Here is a 14,828-nt window from a genome sequence, read left to right as displayed (position 1 = left end):
GCCTCTTTTCGATTGAAACGGTAAACTCATTCTGTTTTGTAAGCTTTTCTAATATTTGTTGAAGAATGCTAGCGTCATTTGAGCAAGTGTTATCTTTCACAGCTTGCGAGTAACTAATTCCGTTTGATGATGTAATTTTATTTGCTGCAATTAATTGGCGTGTTCTGTTTATTGAGAGATCTTTTGCATCTTTTTCAACCAGATTTTTAGCGCGAGGGTCGTTTTTCTTTGTACCAGTCCTTTGGTCCCGAATCTTTTGCAATTCTTTTGCAACTACGCATCCTCTATAATTTGCAGGGTGAGCCTCACCACAGTTGCAACATTTTGGTTGATGTTGAGCAGGTTTCTGACACTCAATGGTTTTATGTTTTCCTGCACATTTCACACATCTTGGTTGTTTGCCACAATAATTGTGAGTATGTCCATAAGATTGGCACAACTTACATTGTGGTATGAGCTTTGACAGCTTTACAGCCTCAATAACGACAACAGAATGTAATATTGTTTTTATTCCATATATGTTGTTTATGTTTTCAGTTGCTTCGAAGGTAAGAAGAAACATATCTAGAGGCTCCTTCGTTTTCCATTTCAATTTGTTAACTGCGTTTATAGCTTTGAATCCTTTTTCATGAAGATCTATTAATATTGCCTCTGGCTTATTTGAATGATGTAAATTTTTTACCATTACTTTAATTGGTCGCGATTGCTTGTTTTCGTAAGAATACCATGGTAGACTCTCTTTGGATAACATCTTTGTTATCTTTCTATAATCATCAGCGTCTGATGTACTGATTTTATAGATATTATTATTTAGAAGTTTAATAGAAAATCCTTGTTTAGCTTCATTATTAGCAATATTATAAATTTTTTGGTATTCACATTCCCCCGATATCATTATTGGTGGAGGCCGAAAGATTTTCTTTTCTTTTTTGTCAATTACGCCTGCTTTTGCGGTATTTGACGTAGTTGGCTCAATAAGCTGAGGAGAGAGTTCAGCTTTTCTTTTTTTACTGGGTCTTTTTTTCAAAATCCAATCTGTTTCACGGGAAAGCTCTTCCTCATCCGTTTCAAAACTTTCAGCATTTGGATCTGTATTTGCCGAATTTATATTTTTTGTTTTAAGATACTGGTTTTCAGCTTTGAGCAAGGCTATCTCCTTTTTTAATTCAGCACACAATTGCTCTATTGATTCCAACTGCCTGGATTGTTGGTTTATTATGGTTCCATAATGATTTGCTTTGTAAACTGTAGTTTCCGGGTTTTTGGGTAGTTGACCCCCACCAGGTGGAGGTGTTTGGAGATTTTCCATAATAAGCCACTAACTAGTTGGTAAAAATAATTATATGGCAACGTTGTACACAGATTTCGGTGTATACTTTTAGGCTAATCTTAAACGAGTAAAGCAAAAAGCTTACTACTTAGTACAGTATTACAATTGGGTTTTGTATTAGATATATTAATAGTATTAGATAAAAATAAAGCTTATACTACGGTAGCGGCTTTTCCAGATTCTCTTTTCGTGGTCAAAGTCCAGTGAAAAATGAAAACAGGTTGTCTTACATCTACTGTAGAAACTTTTAGCAGGTGCAGCAGCCTTCCTATTCGATTATTTCACCTCACTTCAACTTACAGGTGATCTCCGTAATAATCACTTCCGTATAGAAACAAGCTCTTTTTATTTTAGCTTTTATAACTTCTAATTTGTTCTAATTTATTTAAGTTTATTTCTATTACACTTTAATTCACTTCACTTCGCTCCAGGGTTGCCAGGGAATAAAAAAATGTGGATCATGGAGATTCAAATTAGAGAAGTTTCAATGTACTTTCCCGCTTAAGTCACCACATTTTGCGACATCGTGGTTTTTTTCTATAAATTTACATATAGAATTCCCCGCTTAAGTGCCTTTTCCGCTTAAATGCCTGTAATGCAAAATTGTTTACAATTTTCATCTTTTAAGTGTCTTTTAATATATATGGATGATATTGCTTTAAAAATGAATGCATAATATCGATCTCCTCCGAAGTCCAGCTCTATATGATAAAAAATGCATTATAACATTGGTAAAATTTTGCACCTCGACAACTCAATACGTATTGACTGTGAACGAGTTAATGACTCGCGATAGTCAATATCATAAATGCTGAATTGTTCACGCAAGTTTCTAAATTCTAAGGGACAGTATTCTGCGACTTTAAAGTGTAATAACCTAGACAGACGAACAAAATTAATGGGCATTAAGAAATGATAATGCAAATTGAAATTTCATGGCGACAGATGGCAGACTTGTGCATTTTGACAGTTGATTGTGACATTACAAACGTGAAATAAAAATGGATAAAAAAGAGTTATTAATAGCAATTATTGGTATTTTTGGAAAATAAAAAGAAATTTAACGAAGGAATTCAATTGTTATTAAATACATTACAAGATAATGAAGTGCAATTAAAAGCAATAGTAGATTTTAACGAAATCATACAAGCTGGACTTGTAATCGCTCAGGCGCAACATCGACATATGTATTTGGAAACTCGTAAGCAAATAGTTATTTCAATTTGGGATTGAAATCAAAAATTGTGTATTTTAAGGATCGAGGAGGTGTATTTTGGGAGCACGATGTCCCAACCATGGATGACTCAAGGTGCAAAGAAATTTTTCGGCTAGATAGAAGGGCATTCAAGAAAGTGTGCGAAAAGGTAAAGAGTATTGGAAAAATAAATAGCAACATGAGGCGCTGTATCCCACTTGAAAAAAGAGTAGCTATAGCACTCTTTTCTTTGGGCGCAGCACAGTTGGTGAAATTGTGATCGATTTTTGTCATGAAGTATGTGGTACTCTTGCGGATTGCGTTAATGCATACTCGCCGCTTTCGCAAGAATTAAGAAGAATTGTAGAAGGTTTCAAACTGATGGGGTTCCCACAATGCTTTGGTGCTGTAGATGGCTGCCACATCGAAGTCCAGCCCAAAATAGAGGAAGCCATAGACTATTACTATTATAAGGGCTGGTATTCAGTCATTTTGTGCAAGCTGTGATCACAGGTAAATTTGTGACTGTATTGGTTCTAATACACATGTGATTACATTTCTTATAACTTGCAGATCAAAGTTCACGTACATAAACATAGGATCCACTGGGAGAAATAATGACTCGTACATATTTGAGAGGATTTCGCTTATGAAATTACATGAACACGCTCTTATTTTTAAGGAAATAATTGAAGGCATCAATGTACCTGTGCTTCTTTTTGGCGACTCAGCTTTTCGTTTATCACATCACATGATGAAACCATATCCATATGGGGTTAATCAATCGCCTGTTATAAAGCACTTTAATTATCGACTGTCCAAATGTCGCCGAGTGATCGAAAATGCCTTTGGTCAACTTAAAGCGCGCTTCCGAAAGCTGGAAGAGGCTTGCAAGTTCCCCCTAAAAATGTTAATATTATAATTAGAGCATGTTGCATTTTGCATAATTTTCTAAGGATCGAGAACGATGAAGCTTTTCCCGCATGGATACAAGAAGCAGCAGAAGATGAAAGAAGACATCAACCCAATCATACAACAAGATTAGGAGAAAATGACCAAACAGCGACAGCGGTCAGGAATGCCATACCAATGAAATTTCAAAACGGTACAAATTACGTTACTTACCACTGTAGCTGTTTTATTTTTCATTTAAAATTTCCTCTTTTAAATTCATTTTTATCTATACTAATATTATAAAAAGGAAAGTTTTGTTTTTTGTTTGTCTGTCTCGAATAGGCTCCGAAACTACTGAACCGATTTGAAAAATTCTTTCACCGTTGGAAAGCTACACTATCCCTGAGTGACATAGGCTATATTTTGTTAAAAAAAAGATAGGGTTCCTTTTCAAAACTCCGATAATGTAAAAAAAAATACAAAAAACTTTCTATAATCGCGAATGCTGCGAAAACGATTGAAGATATAACAAAGTGATGAACTATAATTTTGTAAATTTGGTCATTCCCTTTTATTTTAAATATTTCATATTTCATTTTAAATTAACATTTAATTCAAAAACATTTTTATTATTATGTAAATAACTACTAATATGTATACAAAATAAATATAATATTTACATTTTTTCCAACAAATTTTCAAAAATACTAATAAACTATTTTGTAGAATTATTTTGTTCTTCAATACAATTAATAAGTCTTTCTTTTACATCTCTTCCATCTTCCACCACTACCTTAAGCAATTCATGTTGTTGTTTTGCCACTTTCACCAATTCACCCATATAATTCCTCTTTTTAGAAATAGGTACTCATGGATGTGGATGAGGTATCCAGTGGCGACAACAATGCCGAGCTGGCCGATGGTATTTCTGGCGACACCGGTACTGGGGACATTGCTACTGGTGCTGCAGGTACAGATGGCGGTAACGGCAGCAATGTTGATGACGATATGTCCTAAAGAAAAAAAATGTTTTAAGTTAATACGATAAAGAAATAAAAAGATGAAATTTAAACTTACCACAGTTACTGATTCATAAATTTCTGCATTATTGGGCTGTCCCCGATGGGCCAGTTTTCTTCTTTTCTTCTCTGAAATTTCACAAAGGTTAATAATGTTTTATATTAGCATATTATACCTGTATCTTTGTGTAAGGTTTCTAATTTTAACATGGACTTCCTTCGGAGTAAATTTATGTGCCATTTGCACAGATATATCAGCATATAGCAAATCAACGCTGCTAATGCAAATTAGCGCTGCCATCTGTCTAGGCTATAAAGTCATTTTCTGTATAATTTATTGTGTTTTCTTTGTGTATCTCAGTGCAAAAATCGCGTTTTCTGAGTTATGACACTATTCATGTAAATGAATGATATGTTGGTTCATTTGTTGATTTTGTGTGTGTGTTTTTTAAGCACAGAAACCACTCCACCTATTTTAATGAAATTCGGTGTATACTATTTTCATAACAGCATGATGACACGGACGGATACTTTCCATAAAACTCAAGTTTGAATCGCATTTGATTCGTTCACTTTATAATAAATACATTAAGAACCAATAAAAATGACGAAATAAAACTTTACAAAAATACTGTATTTGAGCTGCGACATCACTTGTGGAAAAATTGTCGAGATCGGACTATAACTTTTCAAGGTCCCTGATATCGAACATGAAGAACTGAGTGTCTAAGGGTAATTTTCCACCGAAAATATTGGTAAACCGTATCGACTTGGATACAGTGTACCTAGGTGGTGAAAATGAGTGAAATCCGTTCAGGAATTTCTGCACTCAGAAAAGAAACACTTTAAAGTCACTTTAAATCCAGTACAAGGAACTTTAAAATTAAAAATGTTTATGTATGAAAACCAGCCGTATTGAAAAATATTTAATCTTAAAGTTAACACTTTAAAATGTAAATTATTAATGTTAGCACTTTGGATATTAAAGTGAAAACTTTACATTTTAATATGCGCATTCTCGAATACAATATAAACACCTTTGATATTAAAGTTCACACTTTTAACCCAATTTAAAAATGTTTGTATTTAAATTAAAAGATAACACATTCAACCTCAAATTAAAAGCTTTAGCTTTTATTTTGAGAGTGAACACTTTCAAATGCAATTTAAAAGCTTTCATCAAATTTAATAATTTCGATAGGAAACATAGAACGTAAATAATTTAATTTTCGTAAATAAAAAGTTTGATTTTATAGATACAACAATTTATTTCATTCAGTAATGCTAAAAAATTATTTTGTTTATACTCGATTCCTTTATAATGTATTATAGTCGAAACATAAACAGATTGATAGTTAATATTTTCAAAGTTCAATATTTTAGGAAAATATTCTTCTTTTGTTAAGTCGTTTGTAATAAATGTTTCAGTGTTAAAAGAATGCGGAAACCCATCTTTATACTTATGTAAAAAATTTGAAAAACAAAAAGAACTTTTCATAGCCGCTGTATAAGCAGGATTTACTCGAGATGTTATATTGTTAAAATATATTTTTGCATCTTTATGTTTTGCCTCGACAAACTTGAGATGACCACATTTCTCAATTGCGTGTGGGTAGTACACCAAAAAACGATGCTTAGGTTTCAAATTACCGTAAAGTAGAATATATAATTGATGATGTGCTTTAATTAAATTTTTTAACTTATCTAGATCGAAATTAGAAAAACTAGAATCAAATAATAAATCTACTATTTCTATTAGCAACACCAACAGTTTCCAATGCTTCACGTCTGGTGAAATTAAATCTCCTATCATGAGTGGAAGAAAATTTGTAAAGCATAAAACCTCACTAGCTGTCATTTTTAAATTGTACGATTGAAGTCGGTCCATTAGGAGAGGCTGCGAAATATTTCCTATTTCTCTATATCCAAACTGAACAATTTTTTTTCTGCTGTTAATAATGTCTAATGAAATAATTTTGTCATTTACCAAACCCAAGATTATGTTGCAAATATCATATACGCAAATTCCTTCTAAAACGTCATGCATAATGTCAAAGCAAATGTTATTTGTTACGTGAAACATTTTTAACTCATTAAAAATACAAACTGTTTTGACACCGGTGTCTTGAAATTTATTGTTAAATAAGTCATCTTCGTATTGAATCCTAGTTCTTAGCAGTTGTTCGTATTCTGAAACATCAATTTTAATTTGATCTTTAGTAGTTGTACATGCTCGACAGTAACGCTTGGCATTAAAAGATTGCACATAACCCAAAATACTATTTACACCTACATTATCTCCAACTATAAGGCCTAAAACGAAATGTACTTTGAAAGTCTGATCAAGTGTTTGAATTAATATCCCTTCCTCCAATGATTTAAGCTCTTCAAATAAATGAACGTTCTGTTTCCACAACATTTCAAATCTTTTGTAGATATAAAAGCAGCATTAAAAATAAAATCAATTTGAGAGTATATATTGTGGAATAGTAGGGAAATTGTAATAACAACCGCAAATTGAGAATGTGTGACTACCAAGAGCGTTATTTATTTGAAAGTCATCAAAATATAAAACATAGCGTATTACCAGTTGAGAACCAACTTTTAATTTAATTGAATGAAAAATGTGTCCACTACAAAAATTTGAAAAATTAGTATCTGCTAAAAACTTTTCTGTATTTTCTAAATTCATTTGTAAAACATTAGGTAACTCAAAAAGTGCTTTCAATTGAAATTTTAATGGCATTATTTGAATGCTAAGCTTTTTACTATCGAGTGTAGGGTTTCCCTGAACAACTGTGTCAGCTATTTCATTAAGAATTACAAAAGACTTTGGGCTTTCATATAAATTCATTGCCTTCAAAACTGTAATTATTCGATTTCCATAAATGGATCATCACAAAAGTTAAGAATACAGTCAATATCGTTTTGTAGTTCGGGTAATAAGTTACTGTTTGAATTTGAAATAACATTTCTGATTGTAGCAGAAACTGTTCCTAGTAAATCTGATAGCATGCTTTGTGTATTTAAAACATCTTTTCTTGGCATGGTACTTTTTGAATATAGTTGCAGACATAAAGCTAAAGACTTATTTTTTAAATCCGTTATGGTTTATTCTCTATTTATATGAAATTGTGAACTTGTGTCTGGCATTGTTACTATGATAAAATGGGTTCATCTAACCTAATTCCGGAGGATGTGGCGGGTAACTCTGTTGGTGTTTGTAAAGTGTAAATTATATTCTTATGTGCTAACAAATGTCGCTTTAGAGAACTAAAGTTAGAAAAAATTTGCTTACATTTATTTTGTTCGCATTGAAGTTTATCTCTATTTGACAATAAATGCATGTGTTTTAAATGTCTTATTAGCACATCAACACTTTTAAATAACTGAAAACATCTGAAACATTTATACATTATTACAATCGAAAAATTTACAAAATTTAATTTTTTTCATCCATATGTGTTAACAATGAAGTAAGATTTGAACTTTATAAATCAAATTTTGAATCTAATTCATAAAAATACTTTTGGATAAATATTCATGGCATTTCGCAGATCTTAGGATATTTAAGATTAAACACGTGAAAGATTTTAAAGCATATATCCAAACTTTCAATAAAAGAATTTAGTTTGTACAAAGTGTTGTCAAAGTAAATGTAAAAGGTTTTAAGATCGTCCTCAGAGTCTCCTACCACAATTATAAACGGCTGTACAGTCAATTTATTATAAAAATATTTACCGATAATTTCTTTTATTCGTATTGAGTAATCGCTAATTGTTGTTAACTGCAATACGAAGCTTTCATTAGCATCTTTAATGGTGGCTTTCTTTTTTGTATGTCCATCTACACTAAATCTTGCTGAAGGCAGCAGAACTGAATTGAGAAGAATTGTAAAAATGTAGTCTTGAAAATCTAAAAAAAAAAATTATTTAGTGTTATTTTATTAATTTAACAAATACTTACCAATTTTTTTCGTCATTTATGCTTGGTTCAAAAGAATTATTGATTGCTGATTCCGTATGTTGGCATAGTAGTAGTTCACTAAAAAAATATAAAAACTTGTATATCCTTGAATTTTGTGTTAAAGTTCTTTTTAAATACCAGAAATGGTGCTCTGGAGTCTTTTAAAATTGGCCACTCTTGCAAAAAATCAGAATTCAAAAGCTTAGCCAAATCCTTTTTCCGAAATGTAAATGTATTTTGCCATTTGTCAATAACCTCATCCCAATTATTGATATCTTTTTGAAGCGAAGTTTTTAAACATAACGACAGCGTTTCGTCAACTTCAACATTTTCGTCTACAAATGGATCACGTACTTCACTCGAAAGAGATCTTTCCGCGGATGGACTACTCTTTCTAATCTTTGTCTTTAAATTAAAATATTTGGAATAGAGCTTGCCTGATGGGTTTTTTTTTCTTTGACGAGGAATGTAGTAATAATCTTGAAAGAAATCAGTTTACAATATGTTCTTTTAAATATATCGTTTTTAATAATACCTGGGACTCTTTTTCATTGTGAAATAAACCAATTATTTCTTCCACAATACTAGCAAAGTGTTCTGGTCTAAGCTCTGTCTTTGTTAACATGACATCTTCTAAAATTATTTTAATGAGGGCATCGCGTTGCTTATTCGTAAAACATGCCCATTCCTCATAATATTGAATATGTTGTTTTCCGGCTGAGTTATCGTTTAAAAATGTTGAAAGGGGCTGCAATGAAATTTATCATAAAGTTTAATACAAAACCTTTAACTGTATATTCTTACCTGTGATCCAAATGCGTTTCTTATTGAATTATTTGAAGAACAAGGTGAATCTTTGTGACGGTTTTTTTCTAGCCAATCAACAACTTTTGAAATCTGGCTCAACGTTTCATCTTCTATTCCAAACTGAAAAAATAAGTTTGCTAAATTATAAATGCTAAATTATAAACGTAGTAATATTCAAATGGTAATTGTATCTATGTACGTGCTTAACGTCGCAAATAAGCTTCAAAATTAATATTATATTTACCTTTGACTTGCGCCAGAAAAACAACTTTTCTCTAAACTCTGCTCGAAGACCAATATTTTTTACTGCTTCCGCAATGTCTTCTTTCGACAAATATTTTAAGCTTCGAAAAGTTATTCCAGCATCTAAGGAACATTAATAATAATGCATTAGGGTTATTATTGCCGAAGAATTTTTACTTACTTTTTAGGCCAAGAAAAAGTGTGTTCAGATCAAACTCCTTTAGCAGATTAAGGAGATCCGTATCTGCCTCAACACAGGTGTACGTTAAATCACCCTGCTCATTAATTTGGATATCGTTGCCAAACATTCGCAGCAAGTCGTTTTCCGGTATAATTTTACCCCGACTGGTCATTCTTGTATCTTGTTTACACTTCTAAATTCTTAAATGTCAAAGTGAACACGTTTAAATAGAAAGTGCCACTTTGATTTGTAAAGTGAACACTTTAAATGTCAAAGTGAACACGTTTAATTAGAAAGTGTCACTTTGATTTATAAAGTGAACACTTTAGATTTCAAAGTGAACACGTTTAAATAGAAAGTGCCACTTTGATTTATAAAATTAAAATTTTTAAATTTAAGAATTTTACATTAAAAACAAAAATTTAACTTTTAAATTAAAAGTAAACAATTAAAAAACTTAAAATTAGCACTTTTACAAGATATTTTTTTTGTGTTCCCCATAAAGAACCTATAGACTGAGACACTTTAAATAAAATTTAAAAGTGTTCACATTTAATTTTAAAGCGCACTTTTTTTCTCAGTGTGCAGCCCCATAAACTATACATGATGATTTTCGTTATTCTAGTGGACTTTATGCCGAATATATGGTTATAATTGTGTTACCTTAATGAACTTAGCTTTTCCTTCAATTATGTGTATTGTTCAACTTCAATAATTATTTAGGGAGTTTCATATATATTTTTCTTAGATAAAAATCATTATCGATGCAGGGCTATGGTGACATTTTTTTTATTAAAGAAATTAATATTTTATTTTCAGATATTAGTCTTTATTTTTATACCAGCAGACCCCTCCACACGTTTCTGTGGCTAACGTTTACATTAAATTATATTAGAGTAAAATTTTCAATATAGTGAAAAATTCTTACGCATAAAGACGAAAACGTATAGCCGGTTAATTTGAAAATTATTGATAATTGAAATTGCAATTTACTCAATTTATGATTCAAATCAATATTTCAATGCAGTGTCAAACAATTTCTTAACAAATATTACTATTATTTTTTATGTTGTTAATTCAAATAAAATTCTCTTAAATTCCATGAAGTCTAGACATCTCTTGGCATATTGTTCGGGATCACAAGTAGAAATTCCATCGACATTAATTCTATACTTAACAGCTTTAGCTTTAATGTCAATAAAATATATCATCACAATCATCCTTTTCGCTGCTTTCGCTGCGTCCAGACGGTTGAAAGCTTTCGTCCTGCAATGCTTCCTCTTCGACACGAACGCAGTAATGTATGTCGACTAAGAGCGAATAGCATAGAATCAGCATCACTTGACAATGTGTCTAACAATTTCTTATTGACTTCCTCCCCAATTTCTATTCTTACTTTTAGCTTTATAAAATTCGTTATAATCTTTATAAGTATGTAAACACTTTTATAATTCCTTTTCTGACGCTTCGTGATCCACGGCAATACCTTTCAAGTCAAACGTGTGTATTTTTGTTTATAGTTAGATGAAACCATTACGCATAACCACAAACTATTGTTGACCGCTCTCAACAGTTTTTCTATACATTCCCAAATATTGTGGTAGAAGAGTTTTGCCTTGCATTTTAACCCCATATGGATGATATTGCTGTAAAAATGGATGCATAAGTTCGATCTCTCCCAAAGTCAAGCTCTTTATGATAAAAAATGTATTATAACTGTGGTAAAATTGAATTCCATGAAGTCTAGAAATCGTTTATCATCATTGTTTGGGATCATAATTAGAAATTTAGAAATTAGAAAGGAAAGTCTAGCAGATAACGAAATCCAAAAATTTGTATACCCGAGCACAGCATTTTGTGAAAAAAAACTGTATTTCACATCCATAATACATTCCCAAATATTGTGGTAGAAGAGTTTTGCTTTGCATTTTAACCACATATGGATGATATTGCTGTAAAAATGGATGCATAAGTTCGATCTCTCCCAAAGTCAAGCTCTTTTTGATAAAAAATGTATTATAACTTTGGTAAAATTGTGCAACTCGACGACTCAATACGAATTGACTGTGAACGTGTTAATGACTCGCGATAGTCAACATAAACCCTGAATTGTTCACGCAAGTTTCGAACTACTAAGGAAAAGTATTCTTCGGCTTTGAGGTATAAAGTTCTTTTTTGTGTAATTTAATGTAGTTAGCTTTGACTATTTGTACATTGCGACAAGTGTTTGAATATATTAACGTTTGTTTGCATATTTTCATTTTTGTCGGTTTGTGTGTGCGTACCATGGTACGATTCCGATTACTTTGGCGGTCGGGGTTTGACAACTCCGATCGGTATAAATGGGGTATCGGGTGAAAGAGGAGGATCTCCAGAGCAGGAATATATATAAATATTATTGATCGGATATATAGTTTATTAAATATTCGTGTTTAAATTTCCAATTTTTTCTGTGAGTTGCACATGCTATTTCACACACTTTAACGCAATTATCCCATATTTTTCACTTCACATATTGATAATTACACTTTTAACATTGAATTTAATACAAATTTTGCCTTTAATTAAGATTTTTTAAGGAAAAATTACTTATTTTAAAAATCACTTAGCACACTAATAGCTGAAAAGGTTTCTGTGTTTATAATTATGTGGAAAACGAGCGTTGCCACATGTTAGAAACCATAGATGATAGATTTTTTAATGACTGTGTTTTATTTATTAGCATATCATAGTTTTTTGTCGTAGAACACTCTTCTGCATCAAGGATGTATATAAAAAATCTTTCCAGGGATGTCCGAAGTTTTTTTCGTGTAGAACTCCTTACATCATTGGGGACCTTCGTCCGCGCTTAAAAAAATGCCCCTGGTGGAGCCAAAACCGGGGTTGTCCGAATTTTTTTCGAGAAGAGTTTCTTTCTGCACAGGCGGCCTTCGGCCGCGATTCAAAAAAAATTACCCTGGTCGGGCCAAAACCGGGGGTATTCGAAGATTTTTCGCGTAGAATTCCTTTCTGCACGGGAGGCCTTCGGCCGCACTTTAAAAAAAATTACCCTCATCGATCCAACACCGGGGGTATTCGAAGATTTTTCGCGTATAACTTCTTTCTGCAGAGGCGGCTTTCGGCCGCGCTTTAAAAAAATTACCCTCATCGATCCAACACCAGGTGTGTTCGAAGTTTTTTCGCGTAGAACTCCTTTCTGGTCAAGCCAATTCAAGTGTTAGCAAAATAAACGGCTGTCCTCGATATGATTTTTAAAAATTTATTTTGTTAAAAAAAGATCTATATATTTTATTGACATTAAAAGATATATCGTATGGAGAAGAATAAAAAATATGGTATTACTCTAATTGATTTCATAAATCATGAAACAAAATCATGGGATACAGACGTCAAGAGCCAAACAATATAAAAGTGTAAGAAAAAAAATTGAAGAATATATGTTTTAATGCATTTAAATAAAACGTTATGCGAAGTAAATAATTAAAACAGTGTACAAATCTATATTGTACAGATTTTTAAAAAAAAAATTATTTTTTAATGAAAAATCCTATAACTTGAAGTCTCTCTAACTCCAAGTTTTTTTGTGGATTATGGTGATTCAAATTAGAGAAGTTCCACTGTATTACAATACGATGACAAAAATTTCTTAACAGAGCAACAATGAGTACCTCAAAAATATTACTTCAGTGCTCTCCGCTTAAGTGCGCAACCCCCTTTAAATGCCTTTCCCGCTTAAGTCACCACATTTTGCGACATCGTGGCTTTTTTCTCTAAATTTACATATAGACTATTTTCATAACAACATGATGACACGGACGGATACTTTCCATAAAACTCAAGTTTGAATCATATTTGATTCGTCCACTTTATAATAAATACATTAAGAACCAATAAAAATGGCGAAATAAAACTTTACAAAAATACTGTATTTGAGCTGCGACATCCCTTGTGGAAAAATTGTGGAGATCGGACTATAACTTTTTAAGGTCCCTGATGTCGAACATTAAATACTGAGTGTCTAAGGGTAATTTTTCACCGAAAATATTGGTAAACCGTATCGACTTGGATACAGTGTACCTTGGAGGTGAAAATGAGTGAAATCCGTTCAGGAATTTCCCTAGCCCCATAAACTATACATGATGATTTTCGTTATTCTAGTGGACTTTATGCCGAATATATGGTTATAATTGTGTTACCTCAATGAAATTTTAATCAATAAATTGTGAGAGTAAAAAATGTTCGGTTGTACCCGATTGTATTGTTCAACTTCAATAATTATTTAGGGACTTTCATATATATTTTACTTAGATAAAAATCATTATCGATGTAGGGCTATGGTGACATTTTTTTATTAAAGAAATTAATATTTTATTTTCAGATATTAGTCTTTATTTTTATACCAGCAGACCCCTCCAGACGTTTCTGTGGCTAACGTTTACATTAAATTATATTAGAGTAAAATTTTCAATATAGTGAAAAATTCTTACGCATAAAGACGAAAACGTATAGCCTTTTAATTTGAAAATTATTGATAATTGAAATTTACAATTTACTGAATTTATGATTCAAATCACTATTTCAATACAGTGACAAACAATTTATTAACAAAGCAACAATTACTATTATTTTTTATGTTGTTAATTCAAATAAAATTCTCTTAAATTCCATGAAGTCTAGACATCTCTTGGCATATTGTTCGGGATCATAAGTAGAAATTCCATCGACATTAATTCTATACTTAACAGCTTTAGCTTTAATGTCAATAAAATATATCATCACAATCATCCTTTTCGCTGCGTCCAGACGGTTGAGAACTTTCGTCCTGCAATGCTTCCTCTTCGGCACGAAAGCAGCCATGTATGTCGACTAAGAGCGAATAGCATAGAATCAGCATCACTTGACAATGTGTCTAACAATTTCTTTTTTACTTCCTCCCCAATTTCAATTCTTACTTTTTGCTTTATAAAGACGAGTAGATTTGAAATCCTGAGGTCTGTCCGTCCGTCCGTCCGTCTGTCCGTCTGTGCAAGCTGTAACTTGGGTAAAAATTAAGATATCTTGACGAAACTTGGCACAAATATTCCTTGGCACCATAAGAAGAACAAGTTCGAAAATGAGCAAAATCGGATCACTGCCACGCCCACAAAATGGCGTAAACTGAAAACACATAAAGTGCCATAACTAAGCCATCAA

The 14,828-nt window shown here is 32.0% G+C and overlaps 1 protein-coding gene and 1 pseudogene across 1 annotated transcript; both read right to left on the bottom strand.

The window, feature by feature from the left end:
• Positions 1-7,989: 7,989 nt before the first annotated feature.
• On the bottom strand, positions 7,990-9,881 carry LOC128923534 (uncharacterized). The gene is made up of 6 exons (XM_054235801.1): positions 9,636-9,881; positions 9,456-9,577; positions 9,209-9,331; positions 8,543-9,152; positions 8,405-8,482; positions 7,990-8,353 (listed from the first exon to the last, which is right to left on the bottom strand). The coding sequence occupies exons 1-4, from the start codon at positions 9,805-9,807 to the stop codon at positions 8,895-8,897; spliced, it is 675 nt and encodes a 224-aa protein (XP_054091776.1). The 5' UTR covers positions 9,808-9,881; the 3' UTR covers positions 7,990-8,353; positions 8,405-8,482; positions 8,543-8,894.
• Positions 9,882-10,732: 851 nt separating this feature from the next.
• Positions 10,733-11,780, bottom strand: LOC128923480 (phosphatidylinositol 5-phosphate 4-kinase type-2 beta-like; annotated as a pseudogene).
• Positions 11,781-14,828: the final 3,048 nt, after the last annotated feature.

This window comes from Zeugodacus cucurbitae, chromosome Y, assembly GCF_028554725.1.
Source record: "Zeugodacus cucurbitae isolate PBARC_wt_2022May chromosome Y, idZeuCucr1.2, whole genome shotgun sequence".
Taxonomy (NCBI): domain Eukaryota; kingdom Metazoa; phylum Arthropoda; class Insecta; order Diptera; family Tephritidae; genus Zeugodacus; species Zeugodacus cucurbitae.
This window is presented reverse-complemented; position numbering and strand designations above follow the sequence as displayed.

Excerpts from the sequence above, each read along its gene's own strand:
- LOC128923534 (XM_054235801.1), bottom strand. The coding sequence starts at position 9,807 with ATGACCAGTCGGGGTAAAATTATACCGGAAAACGACTTGCTGCGAATG. Across the intron at positions 9,332-9,455 it reads TTTTCTGGCGCAAGTCAAAG|TTTGGAATAGAAGATGAAAC; the intron begins GTAAATATAATA and ends TTATTTTTTCAG. Across the intron at positions 9,153-9,208 it reads GAAACGCATTTGGATCACAG|CCCCTTTCAACATTTTTAAA; the intron begins GTAAGAATATAC and ends ATTTCATTGCAG.